We start from the raw sequence: 24,061 nt of genomic DNA, 5'->3' as shown, positions 1-24,061 counted from the left end.
AAGTCAAGCAACTGTTTAAATTTGAATTGAATTTATTTTAAAAAAAGAGCCGAAAGAATTTGCAAATATTGGCATAAGTGCGATATGCCATAAGTGCAAAGCAGTTGCAAAAACTGGCATAAGTGCAAACTGTCATAAGTGTGAACTGGCATGTGTGCCAATAAAATTTCTAAAAACTGGGATAAGTGCGCAAAAGAGTTTGAAAAAATTAGCATAGGATTCGTACTTATGCCAATTTGCACATATGCTAACCTTTGCAAATTTTTCAACGCACTTATGCCAATTCGCAATTTTGCAAGTTTGTAGTTATGCCAGTTTTTGCAACTGCTTTGCACTTATGCCAGTTCACTTTTATGCAAGTTAGCACTTATGCCAGTTTTTGCAACTGCTTTGTACTTATTTCGCACTTATTCAGCCTCGCAACTTAGTTCGCACTTATTCAGCCTCCCGCATTTATGATTAGGTGCACAACTCAATAAACTTTTAAAAATTAATAACTTTATAAAGATATAAATAAGACTTTAAAATATATAGTTAAATGATAGTTTCTTAAAAGTTTCAATTATATAAAATGTTATATATTTGGATTATTCATATTTTAAAGAACCCACAGAACTCTAATTCTGCTCATCAAGTAGTTTTTAAAACAACTTTGGTCAAACTCATTTGATTGGTAAAAAAAAAAGAAAGAAAGTAATTTAAAGATCTTTTAGTATAGGCAATAACACATTTAAAAGTGCTAATGGGACTAAGGGCTACTAATATAAAGACATTTGCTTGTCTAAAAGCCAAAAATTATGACATTCCTTATTAAAATCATTTTTCATTAAAATGCACAGGTGTGTGTAGGTAATTTTGATAAAAAGAGAGAAACTCAAGGAATGATAATAGAAAAAATTTGATTAACATTCCATTTTTAGTATAAAAAAAATTACTTAGCAAAATCACACTAAGATAAATTTAAGTGATAAAAAAATGATAATAACTGACATAATATAAAACTTAATTAATTTGATAATAACAAGCTTATTTAATAAATTGTAAAAAAAATATTAAAATATAAACTAACTTGATTTGTCGTTGCTAATTGGACTATCTGTACGAGAAGATTTTTTTTTAAATTGTGGAGACATATCAATATCAAGCAATCTTTTCCTGTATATTTCTTTTTCACGCTTATGCTCTTCACATTCGCGGACAGCTGCTCGCATTTTAATGTAGTTGCTATGACTTTGCTCTTCTGCGGTCACTATTTTGATTTTGAGTTGTTTGTCATTTTTAGAGATTTCCTCTTTTAAATCCTCTATTTGTTGTCTGCAACAAAAGAAACAAATAAGATTTTTATAAATATCTGATTACTGATAAAAAATATTTCTTTTGTTTATAAAATCTTAATAGTAAAAAAACAATAAACTTACAACAAAACGCTAATTTGCTTGTCATTGTCACCGACAGCATTTAAACTCTTTTTAAGATATTTAATTTCTTCCAATTGTGAGGCAGTGGACCTAAAAAAAAGATAACAACATAAAGATCGTTATTAAAGCTGACTATAAATTTATAGTATTACTCTCTAGATTTAACTCTTACAGTCTGTGTTCACTCTCTCTGTCAGCAAAGAACTTATTAATGGTAGTTAATTCTATTTCTTTTTTCTCTAAGTCTTTTGAAAGTTGCGATGAATGACTAGAAAGTTCTTCATACTTTGTTAAAATATCATAATATTTTTCTAAAATAAAAATGTTATACTTTAAACAGTTTTATTTTGAAAATTTAAATCTTTTTTGTACAAAAAAAATTTGGAGTCCAAAGACAACAATACCTTCCAAATCGATTACTTTTGCAATAACATTAGAAAGTTCAGATTGAGAGTCTTCATATTTGCTAGTTATTTCCTTTAGCTCTGCTTTTATCTGCAAGTAAATAAACAAAAAGTAAACATGTTTGTTATAAAAAAACTGATTTTTATCACAATACATTTGTCTTTGATCTTCTATTTATATTATAACGTCTTGAAACCCTACTAATGACACATTTTAATCTGACAACAGTTTGTTATCATTTATAAATATTGAGTCAATTGAAATTTTTTATCCAAATAATACATAAAAATACCTTAGTTGATTCCATTATTTTAGCTAACCGCATGGCTTTAGTTTCTATTGCTAAATAAATATTGAACTTTTAATTAAACAAGCTACTATATAAACTTTAACTGATAGAATAAAATTATGAAAATTAAGTCATGTAATGTTAATAACAAGCTACTCTTCGAAATAGAAAAAATAAGGTCTCTAATTTTTGAACAGCACAAAGTTGAACCAAAATATTTAACACAAAGGTTTCACTTTTTATTGTAAATAAAAAATGAAATCTGTGGTTTAAAAAAATATAAAAAATTACCAGCTGCTTCAGATTCTTCATTGCACATTTCAAAACTGATACTATCATCTGCAGGTAACTTGCTTATTTCAGCAAGAGCTTCTTGGAGAACCTTAATATTTAGAAATAATTATTTAATTTACTTTGTTATTCCATTAAAAAATATAAAAAAATGAAAAAATCTTTAAATTTAAATAACCCATAAATGTTATATTAATATCAAGCATTTGTAATCAAAATATTTGTAACAAAAACCTCAAATTCATGCTGAAGTTTAATTATATTTTCTTGTTCAACAGCCAATAAAATTTCTGTTTCATATTTGCATTTGCTTATTTCTTCAATGCTAAAAGAAAAAAGGAAAAAAGAAAAAAAAAAAAAAAAAAAATCAATTTTCAGGTTTTTAAACTTTTAAATTTTTAACTCAAGTAAAAACCTTCAAATGAACTTTATAAAAATGACTTACCTCTGGTTCATCTGTTTTATTTCTTTCTCTCTCTGAAATAAAATAATAATAATTATAGACATATGTGTGTAAACATGTATATATATTAGCCCATCCCATTTTGACCTTCATAAACAAATTTCAATTCACGGAGTCTCATAAAATATTCCCAAGGTATTGTTTTCTTAATTTTTTTATTTTTTATTTTGGATGACTATTTTTACTCTCGTCACTTTTTTAAAGTTTTTGAGTTTTTAAACTTTTTAACATTTTTTGAGTTTTTAAAGGCATTTTTAAACAATAGGTCTGAATAGAAATTTACTAATCATTAACTATATAATTGTGTCATTACAAAGAATGGAAGTTTTTTTATCTATAAAGATTGTGTGCATTTTTATTATTATTATATTTTGAAAATGTACAAATTTGTTATAAAATTTGAGTGATAATTTTAAAAAAGCGATAAAATTAAATATGAAATCAATAAAAATTCTGATAGAACTATGTTTATACTGACCATACTTTTTATGGAACAATGAAATACATGAACTTGAAAATTCAGGTCCGATAGGTCTTTCATTTATGGTAGTTTTAGCTGAATCTTTCCTTCAATATCTTGAAAAAAGAGCACTTAATACAGCCCTGAAAAACAACCCACTTATTGATTTAAAGTCATTTTATAGATACGTAGATGACAGTCATGCTAGAGTCCCTAACATAGCCCAGGCTGATCAATTTAAGACAATACTTAATCAACAGCATCCAAAAATACAATATACTATCGAATTTGAAAATGACAAAAAAACACTAAATTTTCTAGACATGCATAATAAATAACAAAAATGGTTAATATGAATTTAAAATACACAGAAAAAATGCAATTACTAACATTCAAGTTAAGGCAACATCAAACCATGACCCACAAATTTTAAATGGAATATTCAAGGGTTTCGTACATAGAGCATTTAATGTATGCAGTCAAAAACATATAGAAAATGAACTGAAATTCCTTATTCAAGTATTTGTCAAAAATGGCTACAAACAGTCCAATCTCATAAAAATCATAAAAGAAATAAAACAAAAGAACAAAAAATCACTAGAGACTATTAAAAGCATTAAAAACATCACCAGTACATATCCAATGATTTCATTACCTTGGGTACCAATATTGTCTCCCAAATTACGTAAGGTGTTTAGGAAGGCAGGATATAAAATGGTCTTTAAATCAAACCTGAACCTAGAAGCAATATTAACATCAAGAAATAAATCCAAACTACAAATGAACAGCCACCCAGGAGCCTACCTTATTAAATATCATTGCAGCAAAAAGTATATAGGTGAAACAAAAATGCAAATAAAAACACGCATACAACAACACAAAAACAGTACAATAGGAAATAAAATAGAACGATCTGCGCTAGCTACTTACATGAGACATTGTGCACAACAAATTAACTGAGACAGTTGCAGAACTCTAAAAGTTGATGCTAAAAAGTTTAATAGTAAAGTTTGTGAGGCACTTGAAATACAGTACCACCAATGTGCCCCTCAACAAAATGGTATCAATTTAGATGAGGGACAATATGTGTCAACAAAATTTTGGACACCATTTATGGTGCACTTACATCAGAAAAAGATGAAACCATCTCATTGACATAAAATAGAACTGCCATTTTAAAAATAAGATACAAACAAAAATAAAAAACAAAAAAATAAAAACTTTAATGCTGAAGACGCTGGTCACAACAATCCAGCGAAAATTTCTTTTAAAAAATAAATTTAGCATCGAGAGAAACTCGAGTTAATTGATGTTTATAAAATAATAATTTAGATACTCTCATACATAATGTCTACATTCAAAAAAAATATAAATATATATATACATAGATACATAGGTACATACATGGATACATAGATACATATATATATATATATATATATATATATATATATATATATATATATATATATATATATATATATATATATATATATATATATATATATATATATATATATATATATATATATATATATATATATATGGGCAGGGTTGAAAAGTAGTGACATAAAACAAAAAGGAAAAAAAAAAGTTCTAACTGTTCCAACATACATTTTTCATTAGCAGAATAGTTAAATTTACAATTTTAACATTAAAGATAAATATAGGACTGTTAGTTGCCCTTTTTCAACCCTTTAATGTCAACCTATAATCTTATTCATTGTCATGGAAAGACAAAGAGAATAAATTAAACTTGAAAGATCTAGAATGCACCTAACCTTTTTTGAAGGACTTCACTATTTTTTTAGAAATACCCAAGTATGGTGTATTTCTAAAAAGATTTACATTTTCTTGGTATTGATGACAATGTTAGAAAATGCATTACATTTAATACAAAACGTATGAATCCTTATATGACAAATTTTGAGTAAAAATTTTTTTCTTATTGGCCGTATAAGTGACTTTCTTAAATTCTACAGAGTATTAGATTTTAATGAACTCTACTAAGATTTAATTATAGATTAAGCCAAATATATCGTAAACATTTTTAATAGGGATTGAATTTGGTGTCCTTCCATGACAATGAATGCCTGTCTTTCCGTGACAATTGGATTACATCTTGATTAAGTTTATTTTATAGTTGTGTAGTTATATTTGATGATAGGATTTTTTGTTCCTTTATACTTTCAGACTATAACTAATTTAAAAAAAAAAGGGAAAGGCTGGTTCACAAAGACAGAAGGAATATTTATTTAGACTGAAGGAAACTAATAATGAAAAATACCTTAAAAAAGAAAGAGAGCGAACGAATGAAAGTTAGAACTTTTAAAGCAAAACACAAAAGGATATGAGTCTAAGTTGAAAAAAGACAGAAAGAAAAAAATTGGAAAGAGCTTTGAAAAAGAAACAGGTAAAAATGTTAAGATATTATTTTATATGTAATTAACACTTTTTAATTGCAAATATTTTTGCTTTTATTGTAAAACTATGCCATTTATTTTGATTTTTGTATGCTATTGATTATATGATTTATTATAATTCCTTATGTACTTTATTATTACGTTTATTTTTACTCATTTTTTCTCTTTGGATAAGCACTATCTTATTTTCAGATGGAAACAGTACACAAAGATGGAACAACTAATCAAGTGGTATATCCTTCATTAGCCAAATTAAAATGAGCTATGCCAAAAAAAAGTCTACTTCAAGTTAAAGTTTTGTCTGCTCTTGTGCAAAGTTTATTACCAACAAAAAAAAAGCAGCATTTTTTCTAATTCTAGAAGAAAGCTAACTTTTAAAATTGGCCATCAATGATACAGGTAAACAAAGAAAAAATAGTTCAATTTTTAGAACAACCAGATATAAGCTATTGTTACCAAGGCAGGAAAGATATTGTTTACTGTGGAAATCTTATGGTGTCAAAGTCTATTTACTTATTTAACAAAGAGAATGACATCAAAATCACTTATCATCAGTTACGAGAAGTTATCAATGCTGAAAATAACCTGATTATGCTAAGTAAAACACCAGAAGAGGATTGTCGATGTGAAACTTGTGAAAATGGTCAACTTTTGCTACAGGCAATAAAAAAATATTTCATCTAAAAAAAAAAAATGGAATTGTTGAAAATCTGCCAGCTGAACCAGTGAATCTTGTGAAACTTAGTGTATGCTCTGTCAAGTCACTTATATGCATGAAAGTTTAAAATGTCCTGGAAGAACCATAATATCTGATTTGTGTCAAGAATTTAAAAAAATTGATGCTTTTTCATATTACCGTTGGATAACCTTAAAAAAGGTTGTTTGCAAAGTTCAAGAAAAAGCTACTGGTGAAGAAGCTGCAATGCTTTTATCAGAAATGGTTGATAGTAGCAAAATGAGAATGCATAAGTATAATATTTACCATCAGTTTTCAGAGTTAAAATGGCTGAAGGCATATCTCGAAGAAGATGAAGTAATAATAGTGTCGATTTTTCCAAGAACTTTTTTTTGCTGCAATGATATTTAATAAGGTAGGCTCCTGGGTGGCTGTTCATTTGTAGTTTGGATTTATTTCTTGATGTTAATATTGCTTCTAGGTTCAGGTTTGATTTAAAGACCATTTTATATCCTGCCTTCCTAAACACCTTACGTAATTTGGGAGACAATATTGGTACCCAAGGTAATGAAATCGTTGGATATGTACTGGTGATGTTTTTAATGCTTTTAATAGTCTCTAGTGATTTTTTGTTCTTTTGTAACATAATAAACAACTCCACGAGATCCAGAGTGTTTATTTTGGGCATGAAAATTTTACCATATTTACAGCAGCTTGTTACTTTCATAAAAGTATTACAGTTCAGAATGGTAAACTTGATAAAAAATTTAATTTGGTGAAGTTTCCAGTAGCAATCATATCAAATGAAATTTTAATTATTTGATCTTCTAAAAGAAGAAGAGTAAACTAATGGAAAGTTATTTGGCTCATGACCAGAATATAAGCGTTCGATATTTAACTTATAAAAGTAGAATAATCAATAAGAATAATATTTAATAATATTGCTATGATCTTTTCATAAATGATCAAGCTTAAAATGAACTGAAACATCTTAGTAATTATAAAATAATATTATAAAAGTAAGGGCGATTGAAATCATAATTTTTTCTTTGAATTTACAAAATTAAATAATTGATTATATCTATAGAACTAGTACTGTGAAGAAAATTAATAAATAATTTATATCAAAAAATGAGAATCATTTACCTTTTGTATAATGGGCTTATAAAATAATAATTAGCAAACTACAAGGCTAAATAATTTATAGAGTTAATTATTCCCGAAACCTAACGATCAAATTGTGAATAATTTATAGAATGAACCAATAAATGATAAAATTTTTTGGATAATTTGCAATTGGCAGTGAAAAACTAATTGAGTTAAGAGATATATAAGTAATTTAAAAAAAAAAAAAGCAGTTATTTAATGCAAAGATTATTTAACGAGTAAAAAACAATTTATTTTCAACATCAATGAACCTTTAGAAATAAATTTATGATTTAGACAAAAAGTAAATAAGCTTAGAATCAGCTATACTTTAAAAATTATGTAAAACTTTACTTTCGAAAAATTATAATTTTATAAAATAGTCAATTATTATCATTTTTGTGGAAAATAGTTATGAAATTTCTTTTAATATATTATGAAAATTTTAAAAGAGCAATAATATAAGCATTAGTTAAATTAAATTTATCCTATTTTTTTCTTAATTTAATAAACTGATTAAGGTAATACAATTTCTCAATTTACAAGAAATATATTAACATATTTTTCAAGAAAATTTTAATTTATATTTTGTAAAAATCTAAATCAAGTTGGGATAAATAATAAATTAATTTTTTCTTAAGGAACTCAGCAAAATAAAATATCGACTGTTTACCAAAAACATATCCCTCTAAAATATTGAAGGTGAAACCTGCCCAATGATATAAAAATAATTATAACCTAATTTAAATAATATTAAATGGATGCAGTAACTCTGAATGTAATAAAGTAGCATAATTAGTTGTCATTTAATTGATGGAGAGAATGAATGGTTACACAAATTTTTCACTGTCTTGAGAAAATTTTTTTTAAATTGAAATAATAGTTAAGATGCTATTTAAAATTGTAAGACGAAGAGACCCTATAGAGCTTTACTATAAACTTTTTTTAAAAAAATAATAAAAAATTAAAATTAGAAAAGTAGTTTAGTTGGGGCGACTGTTTTTTAAAAATAACAAAAATAAGCAATATAATAAATTTATTGTATAATTAAACAATTTAACAATTACTATAGTAGGCTATAATGACCCGTTATTATAATAAACAATAGATAACGATTAATTAATAAAAGCTACCTTAGGGATAACAGAATAATTTTGTTTTAGAGTCCTTATCAGAAACAAAGTTTGTCACCTCTATGTTGAATTAAGATATCCTAATAATGCAGTAGTTATTGAGGGTAGGTCTGTTCGACCTTTAAGATCTTACATGATTTGAGTTCATTCTGTCGCAAGACAGGAAGGTTTCTATCTACAATTATAAAATTACTTTAGACTTTTAGTATGAAAAGAATAAAGTTTCATCTAGTTAATTAAAAAACTAATAAAATTTTTTTGAAAGAATCTAAAAATTTAAAGTAGTTATTTAATAAAGAGGGTCAATTAAGTAGATCAAATAGTCTTCAAAATTATTAGTATTGGTTCAAATCCAATACCCTCTGTTTATGAAAAATTTAATATTTCTAATAAGTTTTTGCACTTGTTTATTATTTAATAATTTTGTTTATAAAGATATTCCTGAAACAAACCAACTTTCTTTTCAGGAAAGTGCTTCATCTTGTAGTAATAATTTAATATTTTTTCATGATGATACTATGTTTTATATGGTGATTATTCTTGTATTGGTAGGATGATTATTATATTCTGTAATTGCTAATAAAAATTATAACAAATTTTTATTAGAAAATAATTTTATTGAAATTGTGTGAACATTAATACCTGCTATTATATTAATTATTATAGCTATACCTTCTTTATTTTTATTGTATTCTATTGATGAAAATGTTGAACGTTCTTTAACTGTAAAAATAGTTGGTCATCAATGATATTGATCATATGAATACTCTAATTTTTTACCAAATATAGAATTTGATTCTTATATGATTCTTACCGCAGATTTAAATCAAGGTGATTTTAGATTACTTGAAACTGATAATGATCTTGTTTTACCAGTTAATACAAAAATCAAATTAATTGTTTCAAGTGCTGATGTTATTCATTGTTGAACTGTCGCTTCTTTAGGCATAAAAGTAGATGCTATTCCAGGTCGTTTGAATCAATTAAGTTTTATTATTAACAGACCTGGTAAATTTTTTGGTCAATGTTCAGAATTATGTGGTCTTAATCATTCTTTTATGCCTATTTTTATTTATTCTGTTTCCCAAAAAAAATTTATAAACTGATCGATTAACAAAACTTAAAATGTCTCAATTAGACTTATCTCTATATTTCAATCATTATCTTGTTTTATTATTATTATTTTTTTTATTAATAATTTTATTAAGTTTAAGATTCTATAATTTTTTTTTAGTTCTTAATATAAGAAATAATTTTATTTCAAATAATTTAGAATCAAGTAAAAACAATTTTAAACAATTTTCCATAATATATAGCATATTAAAACTATAATGTCTTCTTACTTTGATCATTTTTTAATTATTAAAAGTTTTGGATTTTTATTTGATTCTCATTTAATATTAGTATTATCTGTATTTATAACTTTTATAGCTTTAAATTTTAGTTTTATAATTCCTTCAAGAATTCAATTATTTTTTGAAATGATTATTAATCATTTTTTTCAAATTGTAAAAGAAAATTTAGGAAATAATTCTCAAATATTTGTATTATTTTTATCAACGTTATTTTTTTTATCTTTTATCAATTAATTTATTAGGATTTTACTACTCATATTTCATTAACTTTTGGATTATCATTTTTTATATGATTGTCAATAATAATATTTGGATTTTTTAATTTTAAAGGTTCTTATTTAAGTATGTTTATTCCAACAGGAGCTCCTTTAGATCTTTCTTCTTTATTAGTATTTATAGAATTAGCTAGCCATATTTCTAGACCTATAGCTATAGGAATGCGTTTAGCAGCTAATTTAACAGCTGGTCATATTTTATTAGCTATTCTTTCTGATTTTTTATTTAAAATGATATGTTTTTCTTCTTTTTTTTTTTAACCTATTTCCATTAATGATTATAATATTTATGATTATATTAGAAATAGGTGTTTTAATTATTCAAGCTTATGTTTTCACTCTTTTATGTTTAATTTATTTAAAAGATAGTTTAATCTTACATTAATGGAAAAATATTATCATCCTTTTCATCTAGTAAATCCTAATCCTTGGCCATTTTGTATATCAATGGGTGTATTATACTTAACTTTAAATACTGTTGCTTATTTTCATAAAGGATTTTATTATCCTTTATTACTAAGTTTTATTTTGATAATTTTATTTATGGTTTTATGATTTACAGATATATTTATAGAATCTAGTTTAGAAGGGGCTCATACTAAATTAGTTTTAACAGGTTTAAAACTAGGTTTTATATTATTTATAATCTCAGAAATATTATTTTTCTTCTCTGTTTTTTGAGCATTTTTTCATTCTAGTCTTTCTCCTTCTGTAGAAATAGGAATAAATTGACCTCCTTTAAGATTAATAACTTTAAATCCATTTTCTATCCCATTATTAAATACTAATATTCTTTTATCATCAGGAATAAGTGTTACTTGATGTCATCATAGTTTAATTTAAAAAAACAGAAATCAAACTTTAATTAGTTTAATAATTACTATTACTTTAGATTTGTTATTTACATTTTTATAAGCTTTAGAATATCTATAATCTAATTTTTTTATATCTGATTCAGTTTATGGTTTTATTTTTTTTGTAGTTACACAATTTGTTAAAACAAATTCTTTTTTGTGAGTTAGTATATTAATATTTATCATTATTTTAAATAATTTACATTTAAAATTAGAAAATTTAATTTTATATAGTTTTATCTTATTATCAGTAATAATAATAATATTATCTAATAATCTAATAATATTATATTTATCTGTAGAAATTCAAACTTTTTCTTTATCAATTCTTATTGGTTCTAATAGGAATAATATAAAAAGTTTAGAAGCAAGTTTAAAGTATTTTATCTTGAGCAGCATTTAATCTGGATTTTTTCTTCTGGGTCTTGCTTATTTATTTAAAATTTCAATTTTAGTAGATTTAAATTTATTTAACTTTATATTTAATAATTCATCTTCTCTTCATTCTTTTAGTAATTCTATATTAATTTTTTCTCTTTTATTTAAATTAGGCTTAGCTCCTTTTCATTATTGAATTGCTGATATTTATGAAGGATCAGATCTTGTATTATAAAATTATTATTATCTTCTTTATGTAAATTATCTATATTCATTATTTTATTAAAGTTTAATAATAATTTTGAAATGCTTATGCTTTTAGGAACACTATCAATAATTATAGGAACTATTGCTGGATTTAATCAAACTAAAATAAAAAGATTAATAGCCTATAGTGGCATTTCTAATTTTGGATTTATTATTATATCTTTAAGCTTAAATAATATAATAGGTATTGAAATTTGTTTATTATGTCTTTTTATTTATTTATTTACAGATTTATTTATAATTATGATATTAATATTATACAAGAATAATATAGAATTTATTATAGAACTAAGCGGGTACTTAATAAATAATAAGATTTTAACAATTGCTTTAGTTATAACAACTTTTTCTATAGCAGGAATTCCTCCCCGTTTTTAGGATTCTTAAATAAATTTATTCTTATTTTTACTTTGATAAATTATAGTTATATTATAGCAGGATGTTTATGTCTATTAATCACTTGTATTGGAATAGGTTTTTATCTAAGAATAATAAAAATACTTTTATTCCAAAACAGTAATTTTTTCATCCCTTGAAATAATATTATTTCTCTAAATAAAAATAATTCATATTTAACTCTTATTTATTTAGATTTTACCTTATATTATACATTATTTTATTTATTAAATCCTAAATTTTTTATTTCTTTTTTAAGTTATATACTAAATTTATAACATGATTTTAATTATAATTTTTTTACTTTTATTCAATAGTATATTATGTGGATTATTTGGTAGATTTTTTGGTAATAAAGGTGCTAAATTAATCTCTTTTATTATTATTATTATTATAACACTTATAAACTCTTGAATTGTTTTCTATGAAATTAATTTTAACAATAATTTTTTATATTACAATTTATTAAATTGATTTAACTTAGGATTATTAAGTAATTCATTCAATCTAAAATTTGATTTGATAACCATTAATATGCTTGTTTTAGTTATTACTGCTTCATTTTTTGTTCATTTATTCTCTTATTCTTATATGGAAAATGATCCTCATTTGTCAAAATTCATATCTTATCTATCGTTATTTACTTTTTTTATGATAGTATTAATATCGAGTTCAAACTTAATTCAACTTTTTATAGGATGAGAGGGGGTTGGATTATGTTCATATTTATCAATTAATTTTTGATATACTAGAATACAAGCTAATAAATCGGCAATAAAAGTAATGATTATAAATAAGTTAGGAGATATTGGACTATTAATTGGAATAATATATTTATGAATTTTTACTGGATCATTTGAATTTAATGATATATTTATAATTTCTATAACTAATGATATTTCTATTCTTTATATTCCTTTTTTTTTTATTTTAATAGGCATAATAGGAAAACCTGCTCAATTAGGTTTTCATATGTGATTACCTGATGCAATGGAAGGACCTACCCCAGTTTCGGCTTTAATTCATGCAGCTACAATGGTTACGGCTGGGGTATTTTTAATTATAAGAATGTCATCCGTATTTGAGCTTTCATCTACTATATTAATCTTAATAATTATTATAGGAAGTTTAACTTCTTTTTTCTCAGCAACTATAGGAATGGTTCAAAATGACTTAAAAAAAGTAATAGCATATTCTACTTGCAGTCAATTAGGTTATATGATAATGATTTGTGGATTTTCTTTTTATGATCTAAGCTTATTTCATTTCATAAATCATGGATTTTTTAAAGCATTATTATTCCTTAGTGCAGGATCTATTATCCATGATATAAATGATGAACAAGACAAGAGAAATTATGGTGCTTTAAAAACTTTCTACCTTTAATACTTATTTTTATAATTATAGGATCCGTAGCACTACTAGGATTACCGTTTTTATCAGGATTTTATTCTAAAGATTTAATTGTTGAGGTAGCACTGTTTTCAAATTTTTTATCTTTTTCTGTTTGAAATTAGTATTAATGCTGTATTTATCACAGCTTTTTATTCTTTGAGGCTAATTTATTACAGCTTTATTAACAACCCGCAACAAAGTAAAAACAATTTTACTAATATTCATGAAAGTGATTATAAAATTATTATTTCATTAAGTTTATTAACATTATTCTCTATTTTTTCTGGATACATGTTTCAATTCATAATTATAAAAGACAATTTTCCTAACATGGTCTATAATATTAATAAATTACCTTTTTTTCTTAGTATATTAGGCGTTATTATGGCTATAATAGTATTTACTAATTTAAAAAAAACTTGAAACATTGTTTTTATTAATTATTCTAGAAATATTTATCTATTTTTTATTAATAATTGATATTTTGATATATTAATTAACTACATTTTTTCTAAAAAAATAAGTCCTTTGGGATACAAAATTACTTTATAGATAAATTTATAGATAACCAAATTTTGGAAAGTCTAGGACCATTTTATTTCAATAAAATCATAGGTACAATCTCAAACAAATCAAGTAAGATTTACCTAAATTCCATTTATTTTTACATCTTAATTACATGTATTTTTTTTATATTTTGTATTTTAATTAATATAAACTAATTTTTGATAATCAGATATTACAATGCATTTCTTAGGATTAGCAGGAATGCCTAGAAGATATGCAGACTTTCCAGATAGTTTACTTACCTGAAATACTATTAGTTCTTTAGGTTCAATTATTTCTATTATAGGAGTAATTTGATTTATTTATGTAATTTTTTATGCTTTTTATTCAGAAGAAAAATTCATTTCTTGAAATAACTTAAACATTGAAAAAACAAATACTTTAGAATGGTCATTAAATTGTCCTCCTAGCTACCACACTTTTAATGAACTACCTTTTATAAACCACTCAACTCATTAAAATTAGGGAATAAAAAAAACTTTTTGGTTTTCTTGTCCTCTAAAAGAGGATCACCCGACCCCCAGTCCCAGACACAGCACTGGCGCACCCCCTGCTGCGGCAAACGCAGGGGGCCCTGTGTCGCAGCAACCCCCCCTAACTATATATATATGTATGTATACACACACACACACACACACACATCATCATCATCATCATCATCATCATCATCATCAACATCATCATCATCACCATCATCATCACCATCATCATCATCATCATCATCATCATCATCATCATCATCATCATCATCATCATCATCATCATCATCATCATCATCATCATCATCATCATCATCATCATCATCATCATCATCATCATCATCATCATCATCATCATCATCATCATCATCATCATCATCATCAACATTATGATCACCATATAAACACTAAGGTTTATATAAATATGAAAGGATATTGTATGCCAGCACCTAAACAAATAGCAAACATATATGTTTATATCCATAATATGTATGCATAAAGCGCACCTCAGAAGCTTTTATTCCTTCTGGACTAAAAGTTTGGAAGCATTTATTCCTACTCTTAAGTTTTACTCTTCAAGTCAAACCTCATTCTACTCCATATTTTTTCACCATCTTGAGCAGTTAATTTATTAATCATTTATTTCATCTTTTTTACAAGAACACCTCTCTTAAGAACAAATGTTCTTTAATTATTCCAAGAAACCAATGTAAAAAGGTCCTGTCTGATGTTAAGCTCTGTTATTCTCAGTTTACTAAATCTTGTATCTTACATCAGATGTTAGGTTCTAGAGACTTTTGGTTAGTCTTCAACAATGTCATTAACTAAAGTAAGTCTAAAATTTAATCTTATTAATTATATAATATTTAATAACATTTAATTTTTAAAAAGTGCTAAATAAGTGGTTCCAATTTTTCAAAACTCTAGAAAACACTTTGACCTCTCCAACTATATTATGATTAGTCTTCACTCTGTTATTAGTTTCTTTGTATAAAAGTTTTGAGATTATTAAATTATTTCTTACTAACTGCAGTAATAAAGTTATTCTTGAAGGTCTACACTCTTCTTTATTTTAAGTAACTTAAAGGGTACCACAAGGTGTATTGTGGTACCCTTAAATCTTTGCTCCAGTATTGTTTCTTATCTACAATATCAATCTTCATGAAAATTTAACATTTTATATGGCTCTATTTGTTGTTGACTCAACTTTATACTCTTGTCTTGACAAAAAATCTTCACTTTTTGATTGCTTAGAAAAAGTGCCAGTTTTTAATCTGATCTCTCTTCTGTAACAGCCTAAGGTTTGCTGTGGCTTATGGATTTAAATTCTGGACTTTAAATCTACAATTTTTGTTAGACAACAAAACTCATTTATTTATTGCAAAAAATATTGCAACAATGTTGGTATTCCTATGTTGATGATTAACAACCCTCTTACTCTCAGACAAAGTCTAAAAGCACATTGTAAATGTAATGCAGTCGTGGTGTAGTGGTATAGCGCTCGCATCTTAAGCAAGAGCCCCTGGTAGTATCGCGCTTAACTTGTTTCTCTGCACAGCAGCCTTGGTTGTCAAGGTTTCCGATTTATATAGTTGAGAGAGGCTTATAGCAACAATTAAGTAACTTCCTCATCTATAGCGGCGTTTTCAGCCTTGGGGAATTAACATAAAATAATAATAATAATAATAAATTAGACTTGCTTTATCTGCCAAGCTTGAGCCACTCTCCCATTGTTGTAAGGTTGCATTTCTTTCTTTTTTCTACAATAAAATCATGGTCAATGCTCAAACAAGCTATCATCTCTATTACGATAAACCAAAACTCATTTGTGCTTGTTTCTTATTCAACAAGTTGCATCCTTTTACTGTATCTGTCCCTTCATGCTATAAAAACTTTTACTAATCCAGTTTTTTTTCTTACACATCAAAAAAACCTTATAACTATTAGCCATCTTCATATTTTTCTTTTATATACAACATTTAAAAGTCTTCAGTTAACCATTACCTAGTATTTTACTTATTCTCTATTTTAAAGTAACTCATAACTTAATAGTGGTTGCTTGCAATCTTGTTGGAAGTAAATTTGAAAAAATATAAATACATGCCAGTATTTAAAAAATAGTAAATGTAAGCATAAAATTGTAACATATAAAGTATTATAAATTTTTTTCTTGCCCCGGCTATCAACCCCTACTAAATCTTATAGTTTAGCTGAGCTGGGTTTGAAAAAAGTCTCATTTTTAGCCAGGGCCAGGGCCCCGGCAATATACTACGTGGAGCATCTACAATAACCACACAAAAAGTGTATATATATTTTTAAAATAGATTGATACATTTTGGTATAGTTCAGTGTACAACAAAAAATCAAAGTCCTTCACCCAATCTTTTAAGGTAACCATTTTGAATTTGTTTGATCCAAGGCTCCAATAACAGTGTTTTTTTTAAAAAAAAAAACATATTTGATACAAAAATGAGGTGAAAATAATAAAAATTGTTGCATGACTGGAAATGACCTCAAAGATCGACAAAAAATCACATTACAATACATACATACATACATATATACATACATACATATATATACATAAAAACACACACAAATGTTTTCATATGGCAGTCTGAACTTTAAATTCAACATGTGATTTGAAAAATAAACAAATTGTTGGGTCTAAACATATAAGTACGCTAAAAAACAGGTAAGAATATAAGACATGGGTAAAAACACTGGAATAGGTATCAATAAATCAGTAAAACCTAGTAGCAATACATTACATTAGTAACCAATACATAAAATTCGATCTATTTTAGAAAATATTTTTACGGATAACCAACATTTAATATTGGTTTTAACTAAAAAAATGTACCTCAGATATAATATTGTTTTTATCTTCTAATTGCTTTTTCAAATTAGTTGTAGATTCTTCTAGATTTGAAATATTTTCATCTTTTGTATCAAGTTCTTTTATAACCTAATGTAAAATCAATCATTTTTTATTATACATTTTATAATAATAACTCTAACATTAACTTTAGTGTTTCAACAAAATCTAAATAAACAAGAAAGTTTAAAAAGTCTTTTTTCAATTTTATGCTATTTGAAAGTGCTTTTCAAAATAAAACTAATAAGTACAACAATTTAAAAAAAATTTTAAAACTTTAATAAAATTCTAAACTTTGTTTGAAAACTAATTACCTCTGTGTCAAATATACTTTAACTAAACATTTTCAAATTTATAACTTTGATTTGATTAAGCTTCATAAAAATATGATTATATAAATGTCCAAAGTTGTTAAAAGAAAGCTCAAAATAAGGACTGAAAAACACAAAATGTAAAAAGAAATTGGCAAAGTAGAACTATCTGAATCATCCAAAATAAAGATTGTCTGGATGGTTGAAAGAAAAAACAACAAGATATATAGGTCGAAGAACAAAACTTCTGCATAAAGAGTCAGGATGCAAGGATCTTTACATGAGAACTCAGACATACCATTTTACATGTGACTACTTGAAAGAGAACAACTTTGCCAACAATTGTGTATTGTTACAACTTGTGTGATATTAAATGCAGTTGAATTTTGTTTGCTTTATAAAGCACTTTTAACAAAAAGTAAACATTTGAAGGGAGAGAAATATATTGGAGGAAAGAACTGTAAGATTATATTAACTGAGCTTATTGCAGCTTACATGTGTGCTGAAAAATCCTAATGTTTGGTATTAGAAAATCAAGCAAACCCTGTTGCTTTAAGAGGATTAGAAACACTTCATGCCTTTACAGTGCACAATAAAAAAAACTGGATGAACTCCAAACTATTTGAAGAGCGGTTCATAAAATACAACAGAAAGTTAGTGTTAGAAGACTATAAGGTAGCATTGGTCATTGATAATTGCAAAGACCATCTAAATATTAAGAATCCTAAATTGATTTCACACTAATTTCTTTTCCCAAATACAACTTCCTGCAGCTTATGAATCAAGGGGTCATTCAATCAATGAAATGCAAGTGTCACACTCTTTTACTTTACAAAATCATAAATGCTATTGACAACAGCAAACAAACACTTTTAATCTCTATACTTGAACTTATGAAAATGCTTGTTCATTCTTTGAATGAACTTTTAGAAAAAACAAATATTGAGTAATTTAAATAATTTAAAGCTGAAGAAATAAATTTAAGAAATCTTAAAAAGATGACAATAACTTCTCTGCATTAAAGCTCAATCAATCAGTTAAGGTAACGTGATGAGGATCCAAATGGCTTTACCTATAAAGACATGTTAATGTTTGATAGAAATGTTTATAGAAAGAGAATGACAAACAAAGAATTCAGATATTATTGAGGAAACTGCAGAAGAAGTGCAAGAATGAGAAAAAAATATACTTATGGTGACAAAAATAACATCTAAAAAACTAAAATGAAAAAAAAACTAATGCTTATTGGTGCTGCTAGTTTAAATTAGTTTTTTGAAGGTTTTCTAAAATCAAGAAAACTTGATGTTTTTTAAGAAAATAACTTATTGAGTGGATACAAAAAATCTGTTGAACTTGAGGTATGATTTCTTTAAAACCAATAAAGCTTTTTATTTCAAACTTTTTTTAATTAAACATTACTTCCCTATCTTTAAATGCATCTGTAAGCTTTTGTTTCAAAATTAAAGACTTGCAAAATGTCACAAAAACAAATTGAAGTGCATAAAAAAGTTTTAACTTATTTTTATCAAAAACCTGTCAACTCTTTGTTGCCAACTTAATGTGTACCGAAATCTATGGTCATAAATATAAATAAGCTTAAGTATATTTAAAATTTTGAAAGTCCAGATAGTAATAGTAATAATGGTAATAGCAATACAAACTGCTGTAACAACTATTGTCGCAAAAAGTTTAAAATTTATAATTTAACAGCCCTTAATAAAAGTCTAGCTTTAAAAGAATTTACTGTTGTTGCAGATACCACTTTTTGAGGTAAGGCATTCCAGTGAGGTGTCACTCTGTTTGTAGAAAAATTATGTCTCAGGGTTGTTTTTGCGAATTCTCTTTCAAATTTCATTGAATAACCTCTTAGACTTTGGGAAGACGCTTTATGAGGCTCTTTATACCACAATAACTTATCAATCCCAGTTGTTATTTTGAAAACCTCAATAAGATCACCTCTTATACGACTTGTTTTCAGTGTTTGTTTTTCAGTATAACTTATATGTTTTCAGTATACTTATATGTTTTCAGTATAACTTATATGTTTTCAGTATACCTTATATGTTTTCAGTATAACTTATATGTTTTAGTTAAGGTGCTAATGTTAATGCTTGTCTTTGAACTTTTTCTAGGTCATTAAAATTTTTTTAATTTATGTGGAAGAAAACATTCTATAAATCTATTGAAGTAAATTCAGTTCTCAGTTCAGTATCAAAAAACCTGAACCATTTACAGAGAAACCTAGCAAGAAAACCCAAAATTCACATGCAAAAAATGTCAGAAATTCACACGCAAAAAATGTCCAAAATTTACATACAAAAATGTCCAAAATTCACATGCAAAAAATGTCCAAAATTCACATGTAAAAAATGTCCAAAAAGTATTAAAAATTTCTGGTTTTAAAGCATTTTATAAGAAAAATGCACCAAAGAGAAGCTTAGATGGAGAAATTGGAAAATTCAATGCACAAAGAGTTTGAAAAAAATAATGCTAAATTAATAATATGTGCATAATTAATAATAATAAGTGCATAATTAATAATAATAGGTGCATAATTAATGATAATATGTGCATAATTAATAATAATATGTGCATAATAATATGTGCATAATAATACTAATATGTGCATAATTAATAATAATATGTGCATAATTAAAGTCAGGAAAAAATCTTACAAGACAGATTTTTTACATTTTCCTGGTCAACAATTTTACTATGAGCACAAAGATAAACCTGTAGATGATAAACTTATTCATTGATGAATATATTCAATGAACTAATTGCATCCAAATTCCTTGTGTAGAAAACAAATTTCAGTTATCATATGAAGCCCACTTGTTTTGTCACTAAAAAGCCCTTGACTGTTGATTTCAACATCAAAGAATGTCTTTAAAATAATATTTCAGCTGTTTATAAAAAAGTAAAATGCTAAAATCTCTATTGGTCCAATCTAGTTGCTTCTCACTTCTAAGAAGTTTCTTTAGTGGTGCTAAGTTAATAAAACCATCGAAAAAAAGTGCACCATTGAAGCTTTTGGTCAATAGTTAAAGGAGTTGATATATGTACACTGCATGTTCTCCTTATTTAAATATGATGTATGAAGAAAAAAAGAAGAAAGAAATAAAGAAATTAAAAAAAAAACCAAAAAAATGTAAATGAACACCTTCTGCTTTGTAAATAGATTTTTTTTTTTTTTTTTTTTAAAAAAAACAACACTTTAACTTGATTACTTCCTATTGTTGTTGCCATGTAACCAATAAGAATAATAAATAAATATAAATACTATTAAAATAATTTTGACAAAAATAATAATGAAGAATATATATATATATATATATATATATATATATATATATATATATATATATATATATATATATATATATATATATATATATATATATATATATATATATATATATATATCAAACAAAAAATAAATTAATAAAAATTAAAGGATTATTACAAAGAAAAATTTTTCCTCTATCGTTTTCAATTCTTCTTTTAACTCTTTGAGGCTATCTTTTAATGAATCAATGGTACTATTTTTCATAAGTATTTCAGATTCTTTTTCTAACAATTTTTTATCCAATATATTTGCTGTTTCTTTAAAAGTTCCAACTTCATTTAACAATATTTGGTTTGATAGCTTTAAAAAAGAAAAACAATTAAAAAATAGAGATACAGATGTTACATTTAATAAGATTTCAAAATAAAATAAATAAAACACACATATCTAAGACTTAATAGCTACTTAAGAAAATTTTAAAAGTAGCTAATTCATACAACTCATTCCATATTATCATTTTTTTTAAACAATTATTATTTTAAAATTTGAATTTTCTTAGAATTATTATTTTAGTAGATCTAAAAAAATGTTTTTAGTAAATTATTTTCATGAGCATTTTTATTTTTTTCATGAAATTAAAAATTTTTAGAAACTTTTCTTTTCTTTTCACTGTATTTTGTCATGATAAATTGTTTTAATCTTTAAATGTATCGCTCCATTGCCCCCAACATAAATTTAACTTAATAAATTTAATGGGACACAATGGTGATTTTACAGTTTTGTTTATGTCTGCATTATATCACGCAACATAAATTTTTCTTATTCTGTGCACTTGTCTGGTCAATACTACTTATTTAACTTTTTTTTATTTTGAGATTGAATTGACATATCAACCATAGATGTTGAAATATAAGAATTTTACCTCTTCTAAAAATTTTTAATCATTTCTGCCAAAAAATGGTAAGTTGATTTACCAATATAACAAAAATTACAGCACAAATAAATTTGTAGGCCACAAATGATTTTAGCTCTATTGATAATTTTTTTTAAAGTAAGAAAATGTGTTTTGTTATGTTTAACAAGTATTTTGATTATATGAGTATTTGATTATAACCAATGAATATTTTTACAAGAAAAGATGGTAATGAGAATCTAAAAGCAACAACAACTTGGTTTTGTAAAAAAGTATAGTTATTTAATTTAATCGCATTGCTATTATTTTTTAAAAACTATTGCAACTGAAATGACTTAATATTATTTTAAATATGAATTGCAAAAAATGTATTTAATTCAAAAGCCTAAAACTATTTAACGAAAATGTTGAAAAAGAAACTTGGAACATAAGTTTAAAAAAAATTTGAGAAGAAACTTTGAACAAATGTTAAACAAAATTACTGCAGGATGCAATTACTGCCAATATTTATTGTTGAAACTATTACCTAAGACAGATGATTGAACATTATAGGGATGACAAAAAATATTTTTAAACACCTACATATCATCTATAAAATTTTTAAACACCTACATACCATCTATAACATTGTTAAACACCTACATATCATTTATAACAAGTCAATCATAACAATGTTTCTCTAATTTGGATTCTTCTTCCAATAAATTATGTCTCAAAATAAAAAATATATAAATTCAAGTAAATATATTTAAGTATATACCAGATATGAAAAACCAAGTTAGTTGTGTTCAAACGACTCTTTTTGCATAATTTATAATTGGATTGTTACAAACTATTATTGTATGACTTTTTTTTTCATTTTATACTATTTTTGTCAAAACTTAAAATTTTATATTACTTTTATAATCTTATTTTATGGAGTATTTTAATTACTGGTAACACATTTTTTATCTTATTCATAATATACATGAAATATCAGAAGGTGTTGTTTACAGTAAAATAATCTTGTAGGATTATTGTAAGATTATTGTAGATTATCGTAAGTATACTATAACTATTAAAGATTATCGCATTTTTAAGTCTGACTTATCAAGTCAGACTTAAAAAGACTTTGAAAAATCAGATTAGACAGATTTCAGATTTAATAATACAAAAGCAAATTTATTTGAAAAAAAAAACAAACACATTTATTTTACAAACCTTCTCTTTAGTTAACTGCGTGTTAAGATTTTTAACGGTCATTTCTAGATTTGAAATTTCTTCTAACTTTTCATTAACCTGTAAAATTAAGAGACAAAAATATAACTTTATACAAAAATATAAAAATAGACATAAGCATTAGACAAAATAAATATTTAATAAATGATTAAAAATTGACAAACATGGAACATATTAACTGGGCTTTTTTAAAAAGTTTTCTTTTAAATAGTTTAGAAAAATTGAAATCAATACAAATAAACACATGTAAATCAAATTTTCAAGGGGTCTCAAAATATAGAAGTTTAATCCTGAATATTAAATAGGAGTTCAATCCTTAAAACTATATCCTGAATAAATACAAGAATTAGTTCAATTTAAATTACTTTCAAGTTATAGGATTTCAAATTACAATAATTTATCTGTACATTTTTTGACTAGTCTGTTTTAAACTACAAGAAAAATTAAACAAGAACTGTTAAATACAATATTAGTATCTTAAGTAACATACAAGATCAATATTTAAATAAAAAAAGGTTAAATAAATTTCAGGATTTAAAAGTTGATTAATTTTCAAAAGGAAAAATTTTTTGAAGTTAAGTTTGTTATCAGCAAAAAGTTTCTTAAGTTGATACATTTCTAAAAAATTGAAAATTAAAAATAAAAATTAAAAGAATTTGATTTAAAAAAAACAACATCCAACTCAGTAGAAGTGGATTTATTGTATAATACCATCATATTTATCTTTTTCAATCATGAATTTTTTGATACAATTTTTGATAAAACATTTGACAAAACAACAA

The 24,061-nt window shown here is 24.9% G+C and overlaps 1 protein-coding gene across 2 annotated transcripts in view; it reads right to left on the bottom strand.

The window, feature by feature from the left end:
- Nucleotides 1-24,061, bottom strand: part of LOC100203926 (reticulocyte-binding protein homolog 2b) — an 80,225-nt gene that overhangs the window by 4,084 nt on the left and 52,080 nt on the right. For both annotated transcript variants that reach the window (XM_065805983.1, XM_065805984.1), the window contains 11 exons: nucleotides 23,262-23,339; nucleotides 21,326-21,508; nucleotides 17,534-17,638; nucleotides 2,849-2,880; nucleotides 2,638-2,728; nucleotides 2,404-2,494; nucleotides 2,116-2,165; nucleotides 1,823-1,913; nucleotides 1,591-1,729; nucleotides 1,419-1,508; nucleotides 1,070-1,314 (listed from right to left, as the gene is read on the bottom strand). In XM_065805983.1, the coding sequence (XP_065662055.1) occupies nucleotides 1,070-1,314; nucleotides 1,419-1,508; nucleotides 1,591-1,729; nucleotides 1,823-1,913; nucleotides 2,116-2,165; nucleotides 2,404-2,494; nucleotides 2,638-2,728; nucleotides 2,849-2,880; nucleotides 17,534-17,638; nucleotides 21,326-21,508; nucleotides 23,262-23,339 (1,195 nt within the window). The remainder of the gene's footprint in view (nucleotides 1-1,069; nucleotides 1,315-1,418; nucleotides 1,509-1,590; nucleotides 1,730-1,822; nucleotides 1,914-2,115; nucleotides 2,166-2,403; nucleotides 2,495-2,637; nucleotides 2,729-2,848; nucleotides 2,881-17,533; nucleotides 17,639-21,325; nucleotides 21,509-23,261; nucleotides 23,340-24,061) is intronic.

Source organism: Hydra vulgaris, chromosome 09 (assembly GCF_038396675.1).
Source record: "Hydra vulgaris chromosome 09, alternate assembly HydraT2T_AEP".
Lineage (NCBI taxonomy): Eukaryota > Metazoa > Cnidaria > Hydrozoa > Anthoathecata > Hydridae > Hydra > Hydra vulgaris.
The sequence above is the reverse complement of the archived record's forward strand: the minus strand, read 5'-3'. Positions and strand labels throughout refer to the sequence as shown.